This window comes from Scomber scombrus, chromosome 8 (genome assembly GCF_963691925.1).
Source record: "Scomber scombrus chromosome 8, fScoSco1.1, whole genome shotgun sequence".
Taxonomy (NCBI): Eukaryota; Metazoa; Chordata; class Actinopteri; order Scombriformes; family Scombridae; genus Scomber; species Scomber scombrus.
Window position 1 is genome coordinate 11758286 of NC_084977.1, and position 18988 is coordinate 11777273.

Consider the following 18988-nt stretch of genomic DNA (forward strand, 5'->3'; position numbering starts at 1 on the left):
GTCTCTGTCAAACATTATTAATGTTTGTCCAGAACTCAAAACTCTTTCCTCTTCTTTCTGAGGTCCACAGAGACTGCCTCTTTAGACTTTATTTTTTTCCTATTGTACCAGAACAAGTGACCCTCTGTCAACATGAGAAATATACTGGCCTTGTTTTTTACCTGATATGCACACTTGCAGTCCACCCACTCACTCACTCACTTTCTCCAGCTTGTTTTAGAGCTGGAATATACATATTTGCTGGGTCATGCAATGCAATACGCTCATAAGGAAACGTGGGAAGAAAGAGGTCTTTCTCCACCCATCAAGCCTGACAGGCGGTCCAAGAGTTTCTTTCATGTGCTGAATTCATCCTTACCGTCCACCTGGATCAATTAACTGTTTGCTTCACTGGTCATCAGTCCTGCAGTGTGGAACCTGAGTTCATTTAGTAGACAGCAGCTTATTGAGTGCAACTGTCTTATTTGTGCTTCAGCTTTGATTTTTTTTTTTGCCTTCTAATTATGCGTATCACTACTTCTAAAATGGATTATGTTCTCATCTTCATCTGTTACAAACTGATGTAAACAATGTGTTTTCTCCTTCAGGAAATGCCGTTGATCGATTGTGAAGACTTTAACAGGTGAGACATGCCTTGCAGGAATTCATTTTTATTTATCTGCTGCACAGTAAATCCTCACAACCAGCAAATCTTTCTCACACACTGTGTCGCTGAGTCCAAGTTGTCAAGGGGAATACGGAGTGTAACCTGTTTGGGAGGGGATTAAAATGTGACCATAAAGCACAGCCATAAAGCAGATCAACCAACCAAGCCTCCAAAATTAGCTGAACAAACAGAGTAAGGTAGAGCCCTCTTGGGGGAAAAACTTGGCACACTGGATCCAGTGTGACAGAGGCCCTTCTGGCAGCTCAGAACAATCCAAACGTTCCACTTGGGTTGAGCTGTCTTCGTTTCCCCCTCCACTATATATATCAGTCCCACATCAACATGGGCCTGTGAAGACCTTTCACAAGACTGACAGGCCACCTGAATCACACAATTGTGTGGCCGGAGGAGCCAGCATGTGTATAGAAAAACCAGTGATCCAATAACTGTCTGGGTTCACTTCTCTCTCATAAAGTCAGGAGGGAGGCGCAGAGGGAGACCCATAGCTCCAACCCAAATGTTTCAGCTGCACCAAAACAAAACCCTAAAGTTTAATCTAATTGTATAAATTATGCAAACTCTGACTGTTGGTTTTCTTAATACCAATATTGTATCCAGTAATTGGTTGGTGCATTAAAATTCTTTATTTACATGGCACAAAAACCACAGAGTGTGTCTCAGGCGAAGGCTGAAAGCTTACGAGCCTCTGTGCCTTGCAGATGGTCCGGCCTCACAGCAGCTGTGCAAATGAAAGACAGAGTGTCGTTGAAGGAGTGAGAGAGATGGAAAGTTGGCCACAAAAGGAAAAGAGTAAAGTTGCTAACTGAGAATGTAATGGAAAAATTAATGGCACACTGAGATTTGCTGAGAGAAAATAATTGACTCAATATTTTATCTGAATTTTGTAAGTGGCTAAAATAAACAATGCCCATATGTTCTTTGGCAGGTAACAGGCCACTTGGTTATAAACAACTAAAAACAAGACTTAAGGAGATATAACAACTATTCAGAGAAATGGAGAAAACCCCACAGTGTAGGTCAATACCTATTCTCTACTTTTCAGCCACTAATGCCAGCCGTTAAGCATGAGCAATAAGGGTTCTAACTTCATGAATAAAGATAATTTAAGCAAGATATAATCTGTTAGTTTGCACTCACGATTATCAGTCAAACCCTGTTATTTAAGCACTGTCTGGAGTGAGAAAACAACAGGTGAGAGAATCCTGCTTAATGCTGAAAACACACAAACATTTGTCCTCAGGAGGAGGAGGGGTAGTCAAGCAAGACAAATGCCCTGAGTGCTTTGTAGTGCAAAAAACAGTCTACTGCAATGAAGAGTTTGGCTCAGATTTATACCAGCCTTTATTATATGTCACTTCTGATACCCGGAATGGCCTCAAATTCTAACCACAGCTTAGATATACTGTGGATAATAGGCAGTTGTATAACTATTATAACACAACACCCTGTGATTCTTCAATTATAATCAGGGCAATTATAATTTCACACCGCCCCCTCTGATGTTGGAGGCACTTTTCCACTGTCCCCATCCCCAGTAATTGCCACTACATGTAAATATCAAGTGGTTAGTGAATAATTAGTCTTTCATTGGCCAGCAATCACCTCTGGGCCCCGTCTACACTTTAGACCCCTCCCTCGTTGAGCCGCCCTGAAGACAGGGGCCCCTTTTGAATGACAGCGCTTGGGAAGGAAGACGAATTTTTGTCTGATTTCCCGCAGCCACAGCGTCGATGAGAAGCAGTCGAGGAACTCCATTCTAACTGAATGGATTGGTATGGGGAGAAGCGGACCTCAAATCTCGGCTAAGCGGCAGCTTTGGGACTGTGTAACGTTGACGATGGTTGTACTTTCGCTGCTGTTTCGATCAGGTAAGTTACTGCTTTTCAATCCGTGCTCCTCCACTCTTGCACTGCATGCAAAACGCTAAGCTGTGTCCCGCACTCCCCGGAATGGAGGTGGAGATGGAAAAAGTTAACTTTTTCCTGGCGTTTGTGTGGCTTAACTCAAAGTCTTTAACGATTTTTAAAAACACTTTTCTTACACGTATGTTATTTGCTCACGTTTCTAAGTGTTTAGTGGTTTCTAAGAGGGAGAAAAGTCGATGTTGTTGAAAAGTATCCCGTCCACTGTTGGGACAAAGTAATGTCCTGTTGCTGCCGAGTATCCCAGCCTCCAGCCTCCGCTTGTATCGCTAGCCGAGCAGCACGAGTTAACTCACTTCACGGACGTGTTTTTGACCAAATTTACCACATTTCCCACGCAAAACAACGCCACCAAACAATTTGTCAACAACCGCTAAACCCTTATCATGTTTTATCCAACGCAAGCGTCGCTGCTATTAGTTTAAGCTAACCAAGTTACGTGAAGTTACGGCTTAGCTGCCCGTTAGCATAAGTTAGCACACTAGCTGACTGGCGTCCAGCCTCCGTTAGTCGGACCAAAAGAAAACCACGGAGCTTGTTTTTATTCATATAAAAAACTGAAAATACCACCAACCGGACAACAAACTGTTACTTTTAGTACTTAAGTCACAGGTGTAACTTTAACACCGAACTTTGGGGGTTGCAGTTGTTCTCGAGTCAAGCTGGACCACGGTATTTTCCCCAATTCATGCTTCATTTATTAACTGTGTTAGCTACCATGCATGGGGGTCCAACTTTTTGGCCTCTGAACGTGTTGGTCGCTCCGTCCCCAAACCGAGAGGACAAGAAGCCAAACCACCAGCTAACGAGTACCAAACCCAAACCTAATGATGTTCATCTGTTTCACATGTTATGGTCATGTTTTTTTAAGTGCGTCTCAATTTTGTGTTTATGTCAAAGACTTCAAAAGTTGGCACAAATTTGATACGAGTTTTTTTTTTAAACAAGGACCTTTGTTAGATGTTAATGTTGTGTTAACTCTGTTGGATCTCAAGTAAAAACTAAAATTAACAGTACTAGGCTACTCTATCTATTTATGTTACTGTTATGAGACAGTCACCTGGTGAGTATTAGTAATACACTGATAATGATCACAGTATTGATTAGAAATGGATGTTTAGTGTCTTTATCAAAATGTACAAAATCATACGATTAAAAGTAGCCAGGTATTAAAGACATCAAATTGACAGAATATGCTAGATTAGACATGAAAAACCAGGCCATTACATCTCAAAATAATAATTTAATCATGATAAATAGGGGTTACAGTTTCAGCTAAGAGCAGTTTTAAATTAATATAATACTTACTACGTTGTAAACATTTACTTTTTCAGGCACACAAATCTTTTCTTGCTTGAATCCCTGTGACAAATCAAATATAAAGATAAGATGATGAAGACTCCTGGAGGCCCCCTGTTTTTTTTTTTTTTTATTGTTTTGGTACTTTAGCTTGGCCTAACTGGATGTAGCACCTAAGATGTTTTCTTGTTTTTGTTTTGTTTTTAAAAGTTGTGCCATCGTTGAAATATGCAAAAAATAGTTGCTTAAAGTCATTCAGAAGTTGGGTATAATAATATAGACTCTGTCTAACACATATAATTGTTCGTTCAAATATACTTGCCAAAAGCTGTGTCAAAAATGCGTTTATTTATGTGAGTATTTAAAAAATAAAATATTGGGTGTTAAACCGCTGCAGCCTAAAGAGTGGGCCCAAGCCATTCAAAAACAGCTTCTTCATTTCCATCTGTCTACATAAACACCTGCACATATAATGTACTTACACATAATACACTGATATCAATACTGCTGTGTTTTTTGTTGTTCTCACTTTGGCCACGTGCTCTTCACACTTGTTGTTAGTCTACAAAGCACCGCAGAATTAAGAGCCTTAAGGCAGATGCATGGTTGCTGATGGCTGTGCAGGCAATGGTTGTCAGAAAGTGTCAATCACAGCAGACTTGGGTGACCCCGCGGCGAGACAGAGGAGGCCCGTTGGAATTCAAAGGAGGGATGTTGAATGCCTCTAACTTGACCTCTCGCTCTCCATCTCGGTTTTATCAGGGCCCGTGTTGAAGTGCAGCGACTGTGAGATGCATTAATCGTCTGTCATGCCCCCTCAGTGCATCAGACTTTAATTGAAAGGGAAGAAGTGGTGCAAAATATGTGAAATCTTCATGCTTATCTTGTCGTCTTTGTCCGGGCGTTAGGAGATTAGATGGAGCTTCGGCGTCTTCAGGAGATTATTCTGTTGCAGTAGAAAAGCAGTGTGTTGCAACAGGAGTGCTGGATGTGCAGTAAAAGTGATGTATGTGTTGTGGATGCTGGCTGATGCTGAACTTCTGTCTGTTAGAAATGGAAAACGAAATCCAACCCAGTCGAGGGGTCTGAGCCTAAAGCAACACAGAACTCTACTGAACTTGATGAATATCCTTGATTTTATTTCCCCCAGCAGTAGTTGCAGTCCTTTGTTTTCCTTGATCATTAATATACTCTTAAGAGCCATAACTTGACTACAACCCTAAAAATTGGGCTATAACACCCAAAATTAACACGCTGTGTCTTGCTGCCCCCTCCCCAACACTCCCATCAGCCTCCAGTTTGGACCTTGACTTTGCTGAGCAAGTTTGACTCTTTGTGATATTCCTCTTGCGATCCTCTTGAATTCAGTTGCCCCCATGAATCGAGCCCTGCCGTGCCATGTAGTGTAGCTTAATGGACTTCAATTACCTCAGCAACAGCCAAACCACATTCAGCAACCTCAGGCAAACTAACACAGGTTGGTTTCCTCCTACGGTGAGACTACATGCTATTTCTGTGAGGGCTAGTTGGGGGAAATAAGTTTTGACTGACTCTGTAGCACAGTGTGGGATCATGGCCTCGTGAGCTCATGCATTTGGGTTTTAATGGCTCTCCTGATTGAGCTAAACTTGATAGTGGAAAAGTTTTGACTCTGCTTCTGCCTCGTGCACCGAGCTGAGGTAACGTACCCATAAATGTCAGACGGATTTTGAGATTCTTATTAGGGATAAATGATTTTGTTTGGTTTGGCTTTACACGATCAGTTTCTGGAGTAGTTGTATCAAATAGCATCTTCGTCAGCAGAGAAGACAGATTAACCCACAACTAACACACATTTTCACAAACTTGGTGACATATTAATGACACTGCACTGCAAAAATACTGATGATGATTGTTTTTGTTTTTCAGCTCACTGCCAGCAGTGTCGAATCCAGCGCTGCAATGCGGAGTATGTGGCTTTTACCTCACCCTCTAGTGGGCTTCAGGAGGACGTGGCTCTGGATGTGGACTACTGCATCGCCCTGCGGGCCTATGCCTTGTGCACCCGCCGGCAGGCACGGAGCTGCCGGGGTGACCTGGTCTACCATTCGGCTGTCTTCCGCATTAAGGAGTTATTCTCTCAGCACAACTGCTCGAGCGACGGGCCCACCTCCTCTGCAAAGGTCCCCAGCACGTCTCGGCCGGCCATGTCAGAGCTGTGCGACTACGAGAATCGGGTCCTTGTCTCCGGCTCAGCTGGTCAGCAGAAGAAATATGCCCACTGTGGATTATTCGGAGACCCGCACCTACGGACTTTCCGAGACGAATTTCAGACCTGCAAGGTGGAAGGGGCGTGGCCTCTGATCGATAACCGCTTCCTGTCGGTGCAGGTGACCAATGTGCCCGTCGTCCTCGGCTCCAGCGCCACAGCGACCAGCAAGGTAAGAGCAAATGTAAAGGGTGCGCCAGAGCGAGTGTCAGTTTAGTTGCTTATTGTTTTTAATGTGATGGAAATCTTCTACTTTTCTCACAACAATCACCCTATATCCACAAAAAACCCTCAGATTTTAGTATGTTTGAAGCTAACGGCTTGCATGAGTAAGCTGCTTTGGAGTGCTCGCTCGCTCGCTCACTAGCCTCAAGTATTGCCATAAAGTATCAAACATGTGAAGTTAATCGTCATTCCATGGTGCCTCTCGAGCCTCTAGCATTCCTCTTGTCTTGGAGCTCCTTCAGATCTATGAGGGGAAAAAGAGAGGAGGGAGTCCTTCAGTGGTGTTGAATCACAGACATGCTTGAGCGCTCTACCTTTAACACATGGGTGGTCATATGGTAGTGATTAACGCTCACTCAAACATTTTCCTCCACCAGCATGATCTGGAATGTTTTTTCACCCCTCTGGTCAAATAATTAACTGTGCGCTTTTTGTGTAAATATGGAATAATGTGGAAAAATATAAGAATAATTGAACAACGGCAAGTTTTTTTTAATGTAGATAATTAAATATGCTTTTTTTTTGCTCGAATGAGTTCATCCTGAGGGGGACTTGAATTGTATTGTAGTCATTTGTTAAAAGCTGCATCATATCTTTATCTCTATTTGGTGCTTGAAATTAACATTGGTCCATTAAGCTGCTTTTATGATATGAATTTTATGTTTAAATAGCAAATAATTTGGTTTCTCACTTTCAGCTAATGCCACTGACTTTGCTAAACTTACACATTTTAATTCTTCAACGTGAAAACGAACAATGTAATACGTGTGAGATTTCCGAACAAGCTCTTTCAAAAGCTTTTGCGGTGTGTCCTGGTGGTGCAGTCTAATACAAACCTGTGGTGGGTTTATCTCTGCCAGCACCCGCATGCCCCCATCACACTTTTGGAGTTGTTTTCAACTGCCAGACTTAAGACAGGAAATCATCCATCAAATACAGTATCCTCGCAAGTGTAAACGTAACCACAGCCACCGCTTTGTTAAGGTACTTTGAAGAAACTGAGGTTAGGCCCCGATTTTTCAAAGCTCAGCTGGAATACAAATCACAGTCGGTCACTGAGCGAGTACGAGCATTGCCAGCGTAGCAGGAGGGATGGAGGACATGGAGATGAGGAGGCAGTTATGAAATGGTGTTTGCCTGATCCGACATTCAAGGAAGATTAGATGAGTTATTGCCATTATTTTTAGCTCCAGTGTGTGTCTATATATATATATATATATATATATATATATATATATATATATATATATATATATATATATATATATATATATATATATATATATATATATATATTTTTTAGGTAAAATCAATAGTTATGTTTATACTTTGTGGTTTGTTTAAGAGCTTATCTGTTTGGTTGATATTACCAGTAGTCCAATCCCATCATGGATTAACCTGCATTACATTACACCAGAGAAAAAAAAATCACTGTAGGTAAAAAGGTCAGTGTTGTCATCCACTGTGTTTTACATGTTTGGTTCGCTGCTGCCACTTTGTGGTGTTAGTGGGTACTGCTCTTGTTCAGGATTCATTTTGGTGTATTTTCCCAGGTTGGAAATAAGAACAATGAAGTGATTATCAGTATATTTCAGTAAAGATGTGACCGTGTTGGGCAATTGATTTATGTAGCAAACTATCAAAATGAAACGGTTTGTTAATACTGATCTTATGTTTTCCTCCTGTTTCAGATCACAGTGATTTTCAAGTCGTATCACGGCTGTACAGATCAGAAGGTGTACCAGGCCACCACAGAAGATCTGCCGCTTGCCTTTCAGGATGGAACCCGCAGCGGAGGTGAGAGTGGCAGCCTTACGATCGTAGAGCGAGGAGGCTCTGGCGTGGGCCGGCAGGTGAAGATACAGGCCCGTTACATCGGCACGTCCATCATCGTCCGGCGTGTGGGCAGCTACCTGACCTTCGCAATCCGCATGCCAGAAGACACCCTGGACTTCTCGGAGGACAATGGCGGTCTGCAGCTCTGCCTGCACGGATGCCCACGCAACGAGCTCATCAAAGAGCACACGCTGGGCCGCCAGCAGCCCCGCCTGCCAGGTGCTGGGCAGGGCACCAACACAGAGTTGGGTCCACTGCGGCCTCCTCACCAAGTCTATACGGTAGAGCGGGCCACAGCCAAGTGTAGAGAGACTCTGCAGGTGGAGGATGTGTACTTTCAGTCCTGCGTGTTTGACTTGCTGACCACAGGAGACCCTGAGTTCTCTATGGCAGCCTACAGCGCTCTGGAGGATTTAAAGGCGCTGCCACCCAGTAAACTGAAGCAGAATCCACCAAGGACTCCTCCTCCCCACAACAGAGGGATGTCACACACATCAGCAGCAGTTAACAGCGGCTCCCTGCTCGCACTCTTACTCCTCATTCTGCTGCTTTTGTAAAAAAAAATTATATATAAATGATTTTTTTTTTTAAAGAGTGAAACATGGAAACAAACAGAACGTGGAAGCATTACCAGCTTGAGGAAAGAGTGACTTGAGCTCTGACATATATTGTTTTTTTTTAAATTTGTGAATGTTGTGATCTTTTTCTGTTTTTGTCATTTGAAGGAATTCACACTCATAAAAGATGGTGTTTCTCCCACTTTGCATTTTTTCTGGGTGATTCACACATTGGTCACATCATTTTGAAGAAATGTTGTTTTCACATGCTCACTAATAATTGGTTTACGAAAGAGATTAGCTTTTGTAAATATACAACTCATCATAGTGCACAACCTGCAAACACTCCATGTATGAAGATGCATATGACTCCATACTGTATGTAAGCAGTTTTGTTATACGGAGCAATGTGGCTTCTAGATCCTGTATAATCCAGTAATATCAAGAGCACTTAAAGGTTTTAACAGCAAGTTTTGTGTATTTAAATGTTATTTCTTTGTCTATTACAACTATTCTTTCAGAATTCTTTAAATACACAGGATCCAACAACTGTATGTAAAAACTACCTATGCATAATATACGATGTGTCAGTGTGATATTCAACAATTCTCAGTTCTCATCTTCTGTAAAAACACTCCCTCTTCAAGCTGTTTGGCTTCCAGTTTTAAAGGTTAAAAAACCCCACAAATCTTTATATAATAATATATTAAAAGTGTATATATGTGTTTTATATTGTGTACATTTGCCTGTGTATAGATGTTTTAACTGTAATATGTTTTACATTTGTTGTGTTTAGTAGGTTATTTTTGAGTCATTTTAAGAAAAGTAAAAGTGTTGTGCTGTATCTGTAATTTTCTGTATTAAAGTGTTGGACACTCCTTAGTAAGGTTTGTTTTTCCTCCTTTTTTTGTCACACTTGTACTTAAAATCTTGCTAGGAGAAAAGAATAGAGTTGAGGATTAGTATTTACATTTTTTACCACCACAAATCATGGTCTGTAGTTGTGGTAAGAGGTTGTTTATCAGCTTCTATCATCCTCCAAACGAGAGGTCATGAACTCTTGTAGTTACTGTAGCCTTAAAATGGAAATGCTCTTGCTGTTTTTGGTTCAAGACCTCCAGACAACCAGTAACAGCACATAACATATACATGCAAAACATGGAAAAATCTCCAGTGTTGCACAATGGCAGTGTTAGCTAAATGTGTGCTTGCGATCCCCTCTCTGTCCAGGTGGGGTCCTCAGTCTATAAGGCCTGACAGCTTTCAGTATGAAGACGGTTTTGACAAGCTGGCTGTGTAGCTGTAGGGATCCACAGTATGTTCTCAGTCCCCTGTGTAAATGCTACCTCTGAGTGCTGAGCTGGCTGCTGCTTTGCTTTTGTCTGCCAGAGCGCTGCACGGCTCCAAATAGGATTTAGTGTGTGGTTAACACCAGGTTAGAGTCAACAACAACAGCACAGGGTGCTGATATTCACATTATATCTGAACAATGAGCGCTGTGATTACAGAGAGGGACATCATCAGTTTTTTTATCGCCATCAAAAATGCAATCAAGAGAGGCCCTGCACGCTCCTTATGGAGACATTAACAATTCATGCTCTCTAATTAGCAGATGTAGATTAAATTTATATTCTGAAGTGAGTTAAAAGTAACTTGATCCTCATATTGCTCTGAGCATGGTTTCCCACTCATGTACTAATACTTTATCTCTCCATGCACCATTTTCTTCAAATAAAGACACCACTGAGCTGCTTGGTTTGGATGATGCTCAATGAAACGTGTCACCATTTTCACCCATTACATGTTAAGCACTTTACAGATATTCTGAATGAAGTTGGGTGACTTCATCGTCTAATTATTAATAGTAGGAGGAAGGCAGGGAGATGGAGGGGAATGAAGAAAAGGAGGCAGGTGATCAAAAGTAAAACAGATTTTTACCACTAATTGGACCCTTTGAAAGTAATTTTTCTTGGCATTGATGACATTCATCAAGCATCTCCCTTTGGCTCAACTCACAATGTTTCTTTCTCTCGATGTGTGTTTTCAGATGAGTTGTACACTGAGATGATGAGACTCTATTTGCTTTATAGTTTTAAACAAACCTAAAAGAAAAAGAAAAAAGCTTGAGGCCTCGACTTGATTCATGTCATCTGTTGAGATGCAGCCATGTGACAGCACTGTCAGGCAGCACCAGCCTTATATAATAACCCCATGTGAGAACGCCCTCTCTCACGCTTGAAAGGGGTTTCTTGACAACTTGAAATTTGGAAACTCCTTTAAAAAAAATGTATATTGACATTGAAAAGTTATTTTTTTTCTCTGTTCACGGAGTCCTGTCCATGTAAAGTATTAGTGAGGAGGATGTAGCATAGGGATGCAGGAAACTGCTCACGCCTGTATGGATTGCTCGTCCACCCTCTTTGAGCCATCCTGTCTTGACTTTCCCCCGTAAACAAGGACAATTACCAAGATAATGAGTTGAGGAAAAAAAATGTGCTTGAATGATTGATACTCTCAATGGGGAAATTAATTTGATATTAATAGAGCACTTGGCAAGATAAATAGATAGTGGTGTGTGAGTCCTCTCCTTGATTGATAATGGATAGATTGATGGCTGTCTTAATGCAAGATGTTCCTGGGACTTAAATGAGGTGGCCTGATGAGGAGACATTTTTGCATCACAAGATGATCAAGTGTTCATGGAGATTCAAATTACTTTTACTGTTATTTAAGTTAGAGAGAAGTTTACCCAAAGCTAAAAATATTAATATCAGATAATGTAGAGTTTGATTTAAAGGGATGATTGCTGCATAAAACATCTTGCATATGAAAAAACAACAACATTCAAATGTGCAGCAGTAAAGACTCTTTGTAGATTAATTGATGCAAAAGTATGCACGTTCAATGGCGCGTGGGATGTTCGTCAGCCACAGTTGTAAAATCCCTTCAGCTGTTCTTGTGAGGTTGTGTTTGCCTTCACTTTCATAAGTAGCTACTTAGATGATCACCGTGCGTTATTCTCGCAGTTACTGATGACTGCTAAGACCCCCTGACCTTCTCGCCGAAGCATTTTGCTTAATGATGCACTCAACGTCTGATTGTTGCACCAAGTGGAAGACGTTTAACATACACACACGCATTACACCCTGTTACATGGGTCACTGCTGCAGAACAGAGAGCGAGAAGTTACTCATTTCTCAGGGAGTTTGTGTGAGAGTGTGAAAGTTTGTGTGTGTGTGTGTGTGTGTGTTTTTGTTGTTGTTTTTTTTAGACAGCTCTAGTCGCAGCGATTATACAGCTATCTCACACCGCAGGCTCTCTCATACCTGACCAACTCAATCCTTCTGTGTCTCCTCAATAATCGGAGTGACAGCAAGCAACTAGACACATCTCACCCACTGGCTCACTCCAGAATGGGTGACCTACATATCAAATCATACACTCCTGGCTTCTGTGATAGAGATTTGAGGGGTATGGGGGGTGGTAGCAGTCGTGGGTGGTTGGGGTAACACTGTATGATTGGCAGTCCTACTTTAGTAAACACGTTGCATCCCCTGGGTTTCTGCATCTTCATATGTATTCTCCTTTAAAGGTAAAATGCCACGACTAAAGGAGAACAACCTGCAAGTTCTACAAGTTCCTGCCATTTCAGCAGTGCTACTGTAACAGTGGGGAACAGCTGAGAACACCTGGTTGTCTGAGTGTGTGTTTTTATTAAAGAGCCTGTGTCACCAAACTTTTAACAAATGGCCCCCCGGCACCCTGACGCCCCGAAAAACCCAGCTCGGAAATTAAGCATCTGCATCATAAATCTTGGAAAGTTACAATAATTTGCAATTCACTCCCTCATCAAAGGCAATATTACCCTAATTTATTATCTCCCTGCACGAGGGGCGCGCAAAGGCCGTGGAGATAAGAGTTTATCAGGAGGGGGATTGATTTTCATTAACTGATTGTAATAAAGATAAACTGCCTGCCGTGCACACTGACCAAGAGCCACACTTTATTGTAATTGGGACAATTTATTTCATGAGCCAGTGACTCTACTTTTTTGTACCACACCCACCCACCCACACCCCCTCTCTTTTTTCATATCTCTCTGCTCTTCAAAATACGAATTTAGCATCATAGCTTCTTTTGCTACAGTGACTTCCGATGTATGAGGAGGAAGTGCATGTGGAGGGGCACGTCGGCTGTCTACAGATATGGCATCAGATTTATGCTCCTGGCATGAAAACAAAGCAGTAGTTACTGTATGTAAACTTGACTGATAACTTCATACCTTCTTTGTATCAATTTACTGCTTCCTGCTTGTCAGAATGATAATGTTAGTTGTTCCCCTGTCTTTCTCTCACAGCCATATGATCCATGATACCTCTCAGGCATCAGGCAGTTTCCCTGTGCAACAACTCCCCCTCTCTTTGCATTGTGGTGTCACACTCCATTCAAATACAACATAACCCTGAGAAAACAAAACAACCAGTTTGAGTTTTTATTGTAAAATTGGAAAAAAAGGAGAGAAAGAGAGAAAAGCCCCAATAAGCATTTCTTTTTGATACATATCTTTATCTTACCATAACCATAAATTAAAATTAAAATAAAATAAGAGGCAAAAATAAATAAATAAATAAATAAATAAATAGACATTGAGTTACATACTTGACCCGATAATTATAAAATTATTAAATCATCAGTCATTAATATGAAGTAATCTAAGCAGCAAGTATTAAGAAATTTCAACAGGGGAAAAAATGTTTGGTTTCTCAGGCTAATACATAACACTTAGTTTTTTTTAAAGTTTTTTTTTTTGTCCATTTTAATAAAAAGATACTGCTTTCCCTGTTAGTTAATCCATGCTGTACTGACGCTGCCACAAAAACAGGTGGCGCTCTCCTTTAAAAAAAAAAGAAGAAAGAAAAACAACCTGTAAACAGCATTTTCTCCTCCAGGTTTAAAGAATAGTACTGAGATTCCTCTTTTGCGCCCTGTATGTCAGTAAAGTCTACTTCACAGACTCCATACTGTTGTTTATATGTTTTTGTTTGCTTTGTGCTGAGAAAACCAGAAAGTTAAACATCTTTATAAAGCGAAAACCCTGCACCCTCCCCAAACCCCTCCCCCATTACAAACCCTAACCTATACGTACCCAAAGAAAGGTCCTGTGCTGACTTTCCATAATATACAGATTTCATATTTATAATAAGTTACTATCCTTAGCATTCAAACCATAGTTAAAGAATCATATTGTTAATACAAGTAGTACCATTTTCATAATCTTTAACCCTCCCAGCCCCCTGTTGAGCATGCTCAGAGATTGAAAGGGCAACATGATAGGATGACAAACATGAGAAAAAATACAAAAAAACAAAACATGGATGCAAGAGTGAAAACAATTATCAACTTTAGCTTGACTGCATGCAGCTTAATTAGAATGGGATCTTAATTTCTTTTTTAAAAACCTTGTCAAAAGTATATTTTCTGGTCATTCAAAAATGTTGATTATAAAAACAACTCAGACTGTTTTCTTGAATTTCATTAATTTCAATATTTGCTATTCCCTTTGAATTTCGCTGTGGATATGTATATGAAGGCCTACTGTATGTACAACATACACAACTGCAAGCTGTTCGGGTTGGAAACAGTTCTCCCTCCGCAAAACTTCACTTTACAGTTTTAATTGTGTTCAATCAAATTTTGGCAGAATTAAATTAACTCAACATCTTTTCAAACTCATTACGTTTCAGCCACAGCTGGCATCTTTAATTTGCGTTACCCAAGCTGTTGTGAAGGCCAAATTTAATTTGATTTTAATAATTCAAAAAACTCTCCAGTGGAAATCCCATGAGAAAAGATTTTTTGAGCGGGTTTATAAGGCCCTGTATGGCCTGGGGAAAGGAGGGCATATATCACGGCTTCCTAAAGCTGCTGGGTGGAAAAATCCTATTGTATATCATTACAGGCTGGTCTGACCCTCCTCCTAAAAGGTTGCAGTATATCACAAAACCAAATACTTCATTCTACTAATAAATATTTCCTGAAAATTAGCATAGGCCTATTTATAAGGATTCATCTTAAACCACTACACTTTTCAAGGAATCCAGCACACGTCTGTAAAGTCTGATGAGGAAATGTAGTGGATATGCTTGCATAAAATTTGGCAATTCATGATGAGAAAAGGCATTTTTAACATTTCTCCTCAACATTTCTGCAGCAGAAGAATATAAGTAAATGAGGGTCAAATGAAACTTACAGTATACATCCCCCTTCTAATAATACTGATACAGGAGACATAGTATATTCAGTGAAGGCATCAGGAGATAACATTTCTCCTGCCAGACTACAGAAGTGTAGTAGTTTTCAGAAGACAACATTGTGATTCGATGACTGAAGCACAAATATGTCTACAGTTAACGGCCATGATTGGAGTGCGGAGGTTTCTGCAGAGTCCTGAGGGCCAAGCTGCTTCAGAAACGGAATAAATGAATGGCATGATGGAAGAAAAGAGTGGATGTTAATGGAACAAATCTGTGACTTAAACTGATTTTCTTTTTTTTTAAAACAGGGATTTGGTGAAAGAAAAAGACTCATGAAAAGCAGATTTCATCTCGGATGTACTGTGCGTGGGTCTATGTGCGTCTATGAAAAGCATCAGCATAGATGATGCAAGTTCTAGTTAATTAGTCATATCTGAAACGGCGTGATGTGTCGTGACCACACTGTATAGGAGCCATGTGTGACCGGCGCTAATGGTAAGCTCTCGTCTCGTTGAAGCAGCAGCAGCTGTAGCAGCTACACTTACAGGCCTGCTGCTGTCTAATTGATGGATCATTTTGCTCTTAATTTGACCTCCTAAGGCTGGTAATGCCAGGTTGTTCTTCACCGTATACAAGCTCATACTGTGCTATTATACTCTTTGGAAAAAAAAACACAGCTGCTCTTCACTGAAGAACTCACTGAAGTACAATCTGCTCTAAACATCAGAAACAGATCTTGTCATAGGGACGCAACACCTCCGAATGTTTTAATTTCTTTGCAATAATGACATTTTTTTAAGTGTAACACAGGACGTGCCACCTTTGTCAGATTCGCCATCCCTTCCGAGACTATAGATGGTAGTAAAAAACAGACAGGCAATGCTGCATCTCTCCCCCATCCAACCACTGAGAGAAAAATGAACTCTGTCACTCAGTCAATTCATTCAAAATGCCAATGTGTAATTGATTGTGCATCTCTTGCCCTGCGGTGCTGCTCCCCATCTGATCAATATTATCATTATCCTAATTATGCTGTGGGTTAGCTCTCGGCCCCCGTGAACTGATGGTCCCTATTAAGAGAGAGATATGCTGGCACTTGAGGTGAGAAGAGAGAGAGAGAGAGATATAGGGGAGGAGAGAGAGGAGGGGAGTCTGCTCTCGCCTGCAGAGAGCAGCTGGAGAAGCTTGGCAGTGGGAGAGGGCACGACCCGGCAGGGGCCACTGTGACACGCCGATGGAAATTTTTACAACTGCTGTCAAGCTCATTTGTATATTTTATTAAGCAGTTACAGATGCTGTGCTGTTTTACTGTTGTGTATCCAACTCAGCCGGGTGGCACTTTTACCACAGTGCTTTATGGTCAGATTATCTGTAATATCTCGGCTTTAATGATGACATGGAATGACTCTTTCTGGCGCAGACCGGAATGACTATCCATTACGGAATTGCGACGTGCCACCATAGCTGACACAAAGAATAGAGAGCAGCGTCACATGGCTAAATACACTGTAGGTCGGTGCTCTGGTAGGCGGTTATTGTGTCACATTTTGGCACTACAGGACTGTTTTCTTCTTCCGACACAGTAACACCAACAGATCACACCTCCAAGATGAAATGCTGCAACACGGATGAAGTAATGAGTGGCAAAAGAACATATCTGAACATGCCCGCAACAATGTCTAACCCACATATTCTACGCCACTAAAATAGTATAGCTTTATTTTTTATACATTTTTTTCCTGTTTTGTTTTAATATTCTCAAACCCAGTAGCTATAAATGTAAAAGGAAAAGAAACCAAAACCCCTTTCCTCTTTTTTTCAACCTGAAGCTAGTATTTCTTCTTAAGTTTAACATTGTAATATTATTAGTAGTAGTTTGTAGTATTAGTATCATTAATACTATATATTACTGTTCAGAACAATAAAAATGTTTGGTCCTTTGGTCCCTTAGGGGTGAAAGATTTGCAGTTCTACTGTTGCTAATGGAAACCTCAGTGACCTCCAAGAGTCATAGTTCTGCGCTTGCTGAGACGGTGAGAGAATAAGAGAAAGAGGGAAAGAGAACGAAAGTCTGTCAGTGGACATACAGAATAGCTTCTTTTTTTCCACTGTTTTTCTTGATCTTCAAGTTTTAACCCTCATTTGTCCAGTACAGGAAAAGCCACAAGCGCCTCTTTCCTTATATATATGTGTATATAATATGTATATAGAAATCTATTTGTTGTTGCTGCTTTTTTGTTTGTTAGTTTGTTGCTTAATTAACAATTCAAGTCTCAACAAGAAAAAGTTCTGTTGTTCAGTCTCATCTCTTTTCAGTTTTTTTTTTCTTCTCGTCTTTCTTGCACTGTGCCATCTGTTACTGTTAAGTCCCCACGGTGAAGTGCCTCCTCTTTCGCATCTTCTTTTTCTGCCCATAACCTATATCTTCATAAGTAAATGCTGATATGTCTTCAAAAATTCCTTATGTGTTGATTTTTTTAAAACATATTTTGCTTTCAAAGAAAAAAAGTTTGACTCCTCCAAGATATCTTCACGTGTCCTCTAAAACCTGAAAAATAGAACAGAAAGGCAATTTCAGATCTCACTGCTCATTAAACTGTCATTCAAAAGATCCATTTCTTTAAACTTTGGATAGTTCAATATGGCTCTATTATATCAGTGTAATGGTCTGGAGAGCGCTAACCCACACTGCCGTACCAATCCATCTTTGTCAATCATGATGATGACAGATTTTCCCATAATTAATATGCCTGCTGTGCTGCATGTAAAATAAACCCTTACAGTTTCTACATGTCTACAGATACTAAACTCTGGACCACTTTAAAGTATTTAACTAAACATACAACATATTTAATACTTAAATAGATTTAAACTGGTGTTAAATCTTCATTTTAAACAGACACAATGATGGAGATCTAAATGTTGAACCAGCTACAGTGCTTTGAGACTTTGTAGACTTACCTGTGCTGCTGCAATGAATACTAAAGGTAGGCTGTGTCAGTAAGGGCGGCTGGCATCCTTCGGTCTCTTTAGCTGGACTTTCAACCTCTTCATCCCAATTTGAAAGCCATTCATGGCTTGAATAGCTGCCTGTGCACTAGCAGGGTTGTCGAAGCTCACAAAACCTGTCAAAAAGAACAAATTCATTAACCCTACTGGGAAATGAGCCAACTGTGAGTGAAACAAACAAACAAACAGGTGAGACGCATACACACATTCTCAGTAATATCTTTGCTTGATCATCCTGGTCTACAACACACAGGTGTCGCAGGGGTTCATGTTCCTGTCTAGCTCTACATGGAGTCTAGATGGCGTTGTTGAGGCAGGCAGTACCTCTGTGCACACTGGTAAATGCTGGTAGTCTGTGATAGCATGCTATAAACACAAATAAGTCTTTTTGTCTGTTTCATAGTTTATTATGTCCACAGCAGAAGCCAACACATTCAGATTACATTATGAGCAAGTGTTCAACTTCTCATCAAGTTTTGTAACAACTGAAATAACAGATCATGATGGGACTCCAGGTGCAACAAGTGCTGGAGGATTGCTATCGAAAGGCATAATTGTTGTGTTGTTTTCTAGACAAGACTTGGTCAAAATGTACTAGTTTCATCTGTGGTGAATTAACAGCAGAAAATATAAATCTAACCATACATAGTAAGAATGAGTCCATCTTTGAAAATATTGATAACAGACATGAGTGTTGGCAATTATGTCTTATACTAGATCTGTTATGCAGGTGCTTTCTGTTAAAATGTTCAATAACCAATCTGATCTGTATGAGATTGGCAGATTCAACTTAATAATGTTCTTTTAGTGGAGCATTCTGACCACCCCTAAAATCCCAAAATGCAAAAAATGAACGAGCACGAGTCACTGTGCAAAGTAGTTCAGCCAAAACAAGTGCAAACATAGTTCATCATAAGAAGACAAATCTGCCTCAGACAGAAAAAAAACCCTCAGTGCATTTCCCCAAGATA

At 40.6% G+C, this 18988-nt stretch overlaps 2 protein-coding genes across 35 annotated transcripts in view; one reads left to right on the top strand and one right to left on the bottom strand.

Moving 5' to 3' along the window:
• The first annotated feature begins 2367 nt into the window (after positions 1-2367).
• rgmd (RGM domain family, member D) lies at positions 2368-9622 on the top strand. Its single transcript, XM_062424067.1, has 3 exons — positions 2368-2535; positions 5797-6308; positions 8053-9622. The coding sequence occupies exons 1-3, from the start codon at positions 2442-2444 to the stop codon at positions 8752-8754; spliced, it is 1308 nt and encodes a 435-aa protein (XP_062280051.1). The 5' UTR covers positions 2368-2441; the 3' UTR covers positions 8755-9622.
• An 8383-nt stretch (positions 9623-18005) lies between these two features.
• Positions 18006-18988, bottom strand: part of celf5a (cugbp, Elav-like family member 5a) — a 183141-nt gene continuing 182158 nt past the window's right edge. For all 34 annotated transcript variants that reach the window (XM_062423601.1, XM_062423587.1, XM_062423599.1 and 31 more), the window contains one exon: positions 18006-18133. In XM_062423601.1, the coding sequence (XP_062279585.1) occupies positions 18006-18133 (128 nt within the window). The remainder of the gene's footprint in view (positions 18134-18988) is intronic.

Bases quoted from the DNA above. Each gene is read 5' to 3' on its own strand.
- rgmd (XM_062424067.1), top strand. From the start codon at position 2,442: ATGGGGAGAAGCGGACCTCAAATCTCGGCTAAGCGGCAGCTTTGGGAC. The intron at 2,536-5,796 runs GTAAGTTACTGC...TTTGTTTTTCAG, and splicing joins TTCGCTGCTGTTTCGATCAG to CTCACTGCCAGCAGTGTCGA. The intron at 6,309-8,052 runs GTAAGAGCAAAT...CTCCTGTTTCAG, and splicing joins GCGCCACAGCGACCAGCAAG to ATCACAGTGATTTTCAAGTC.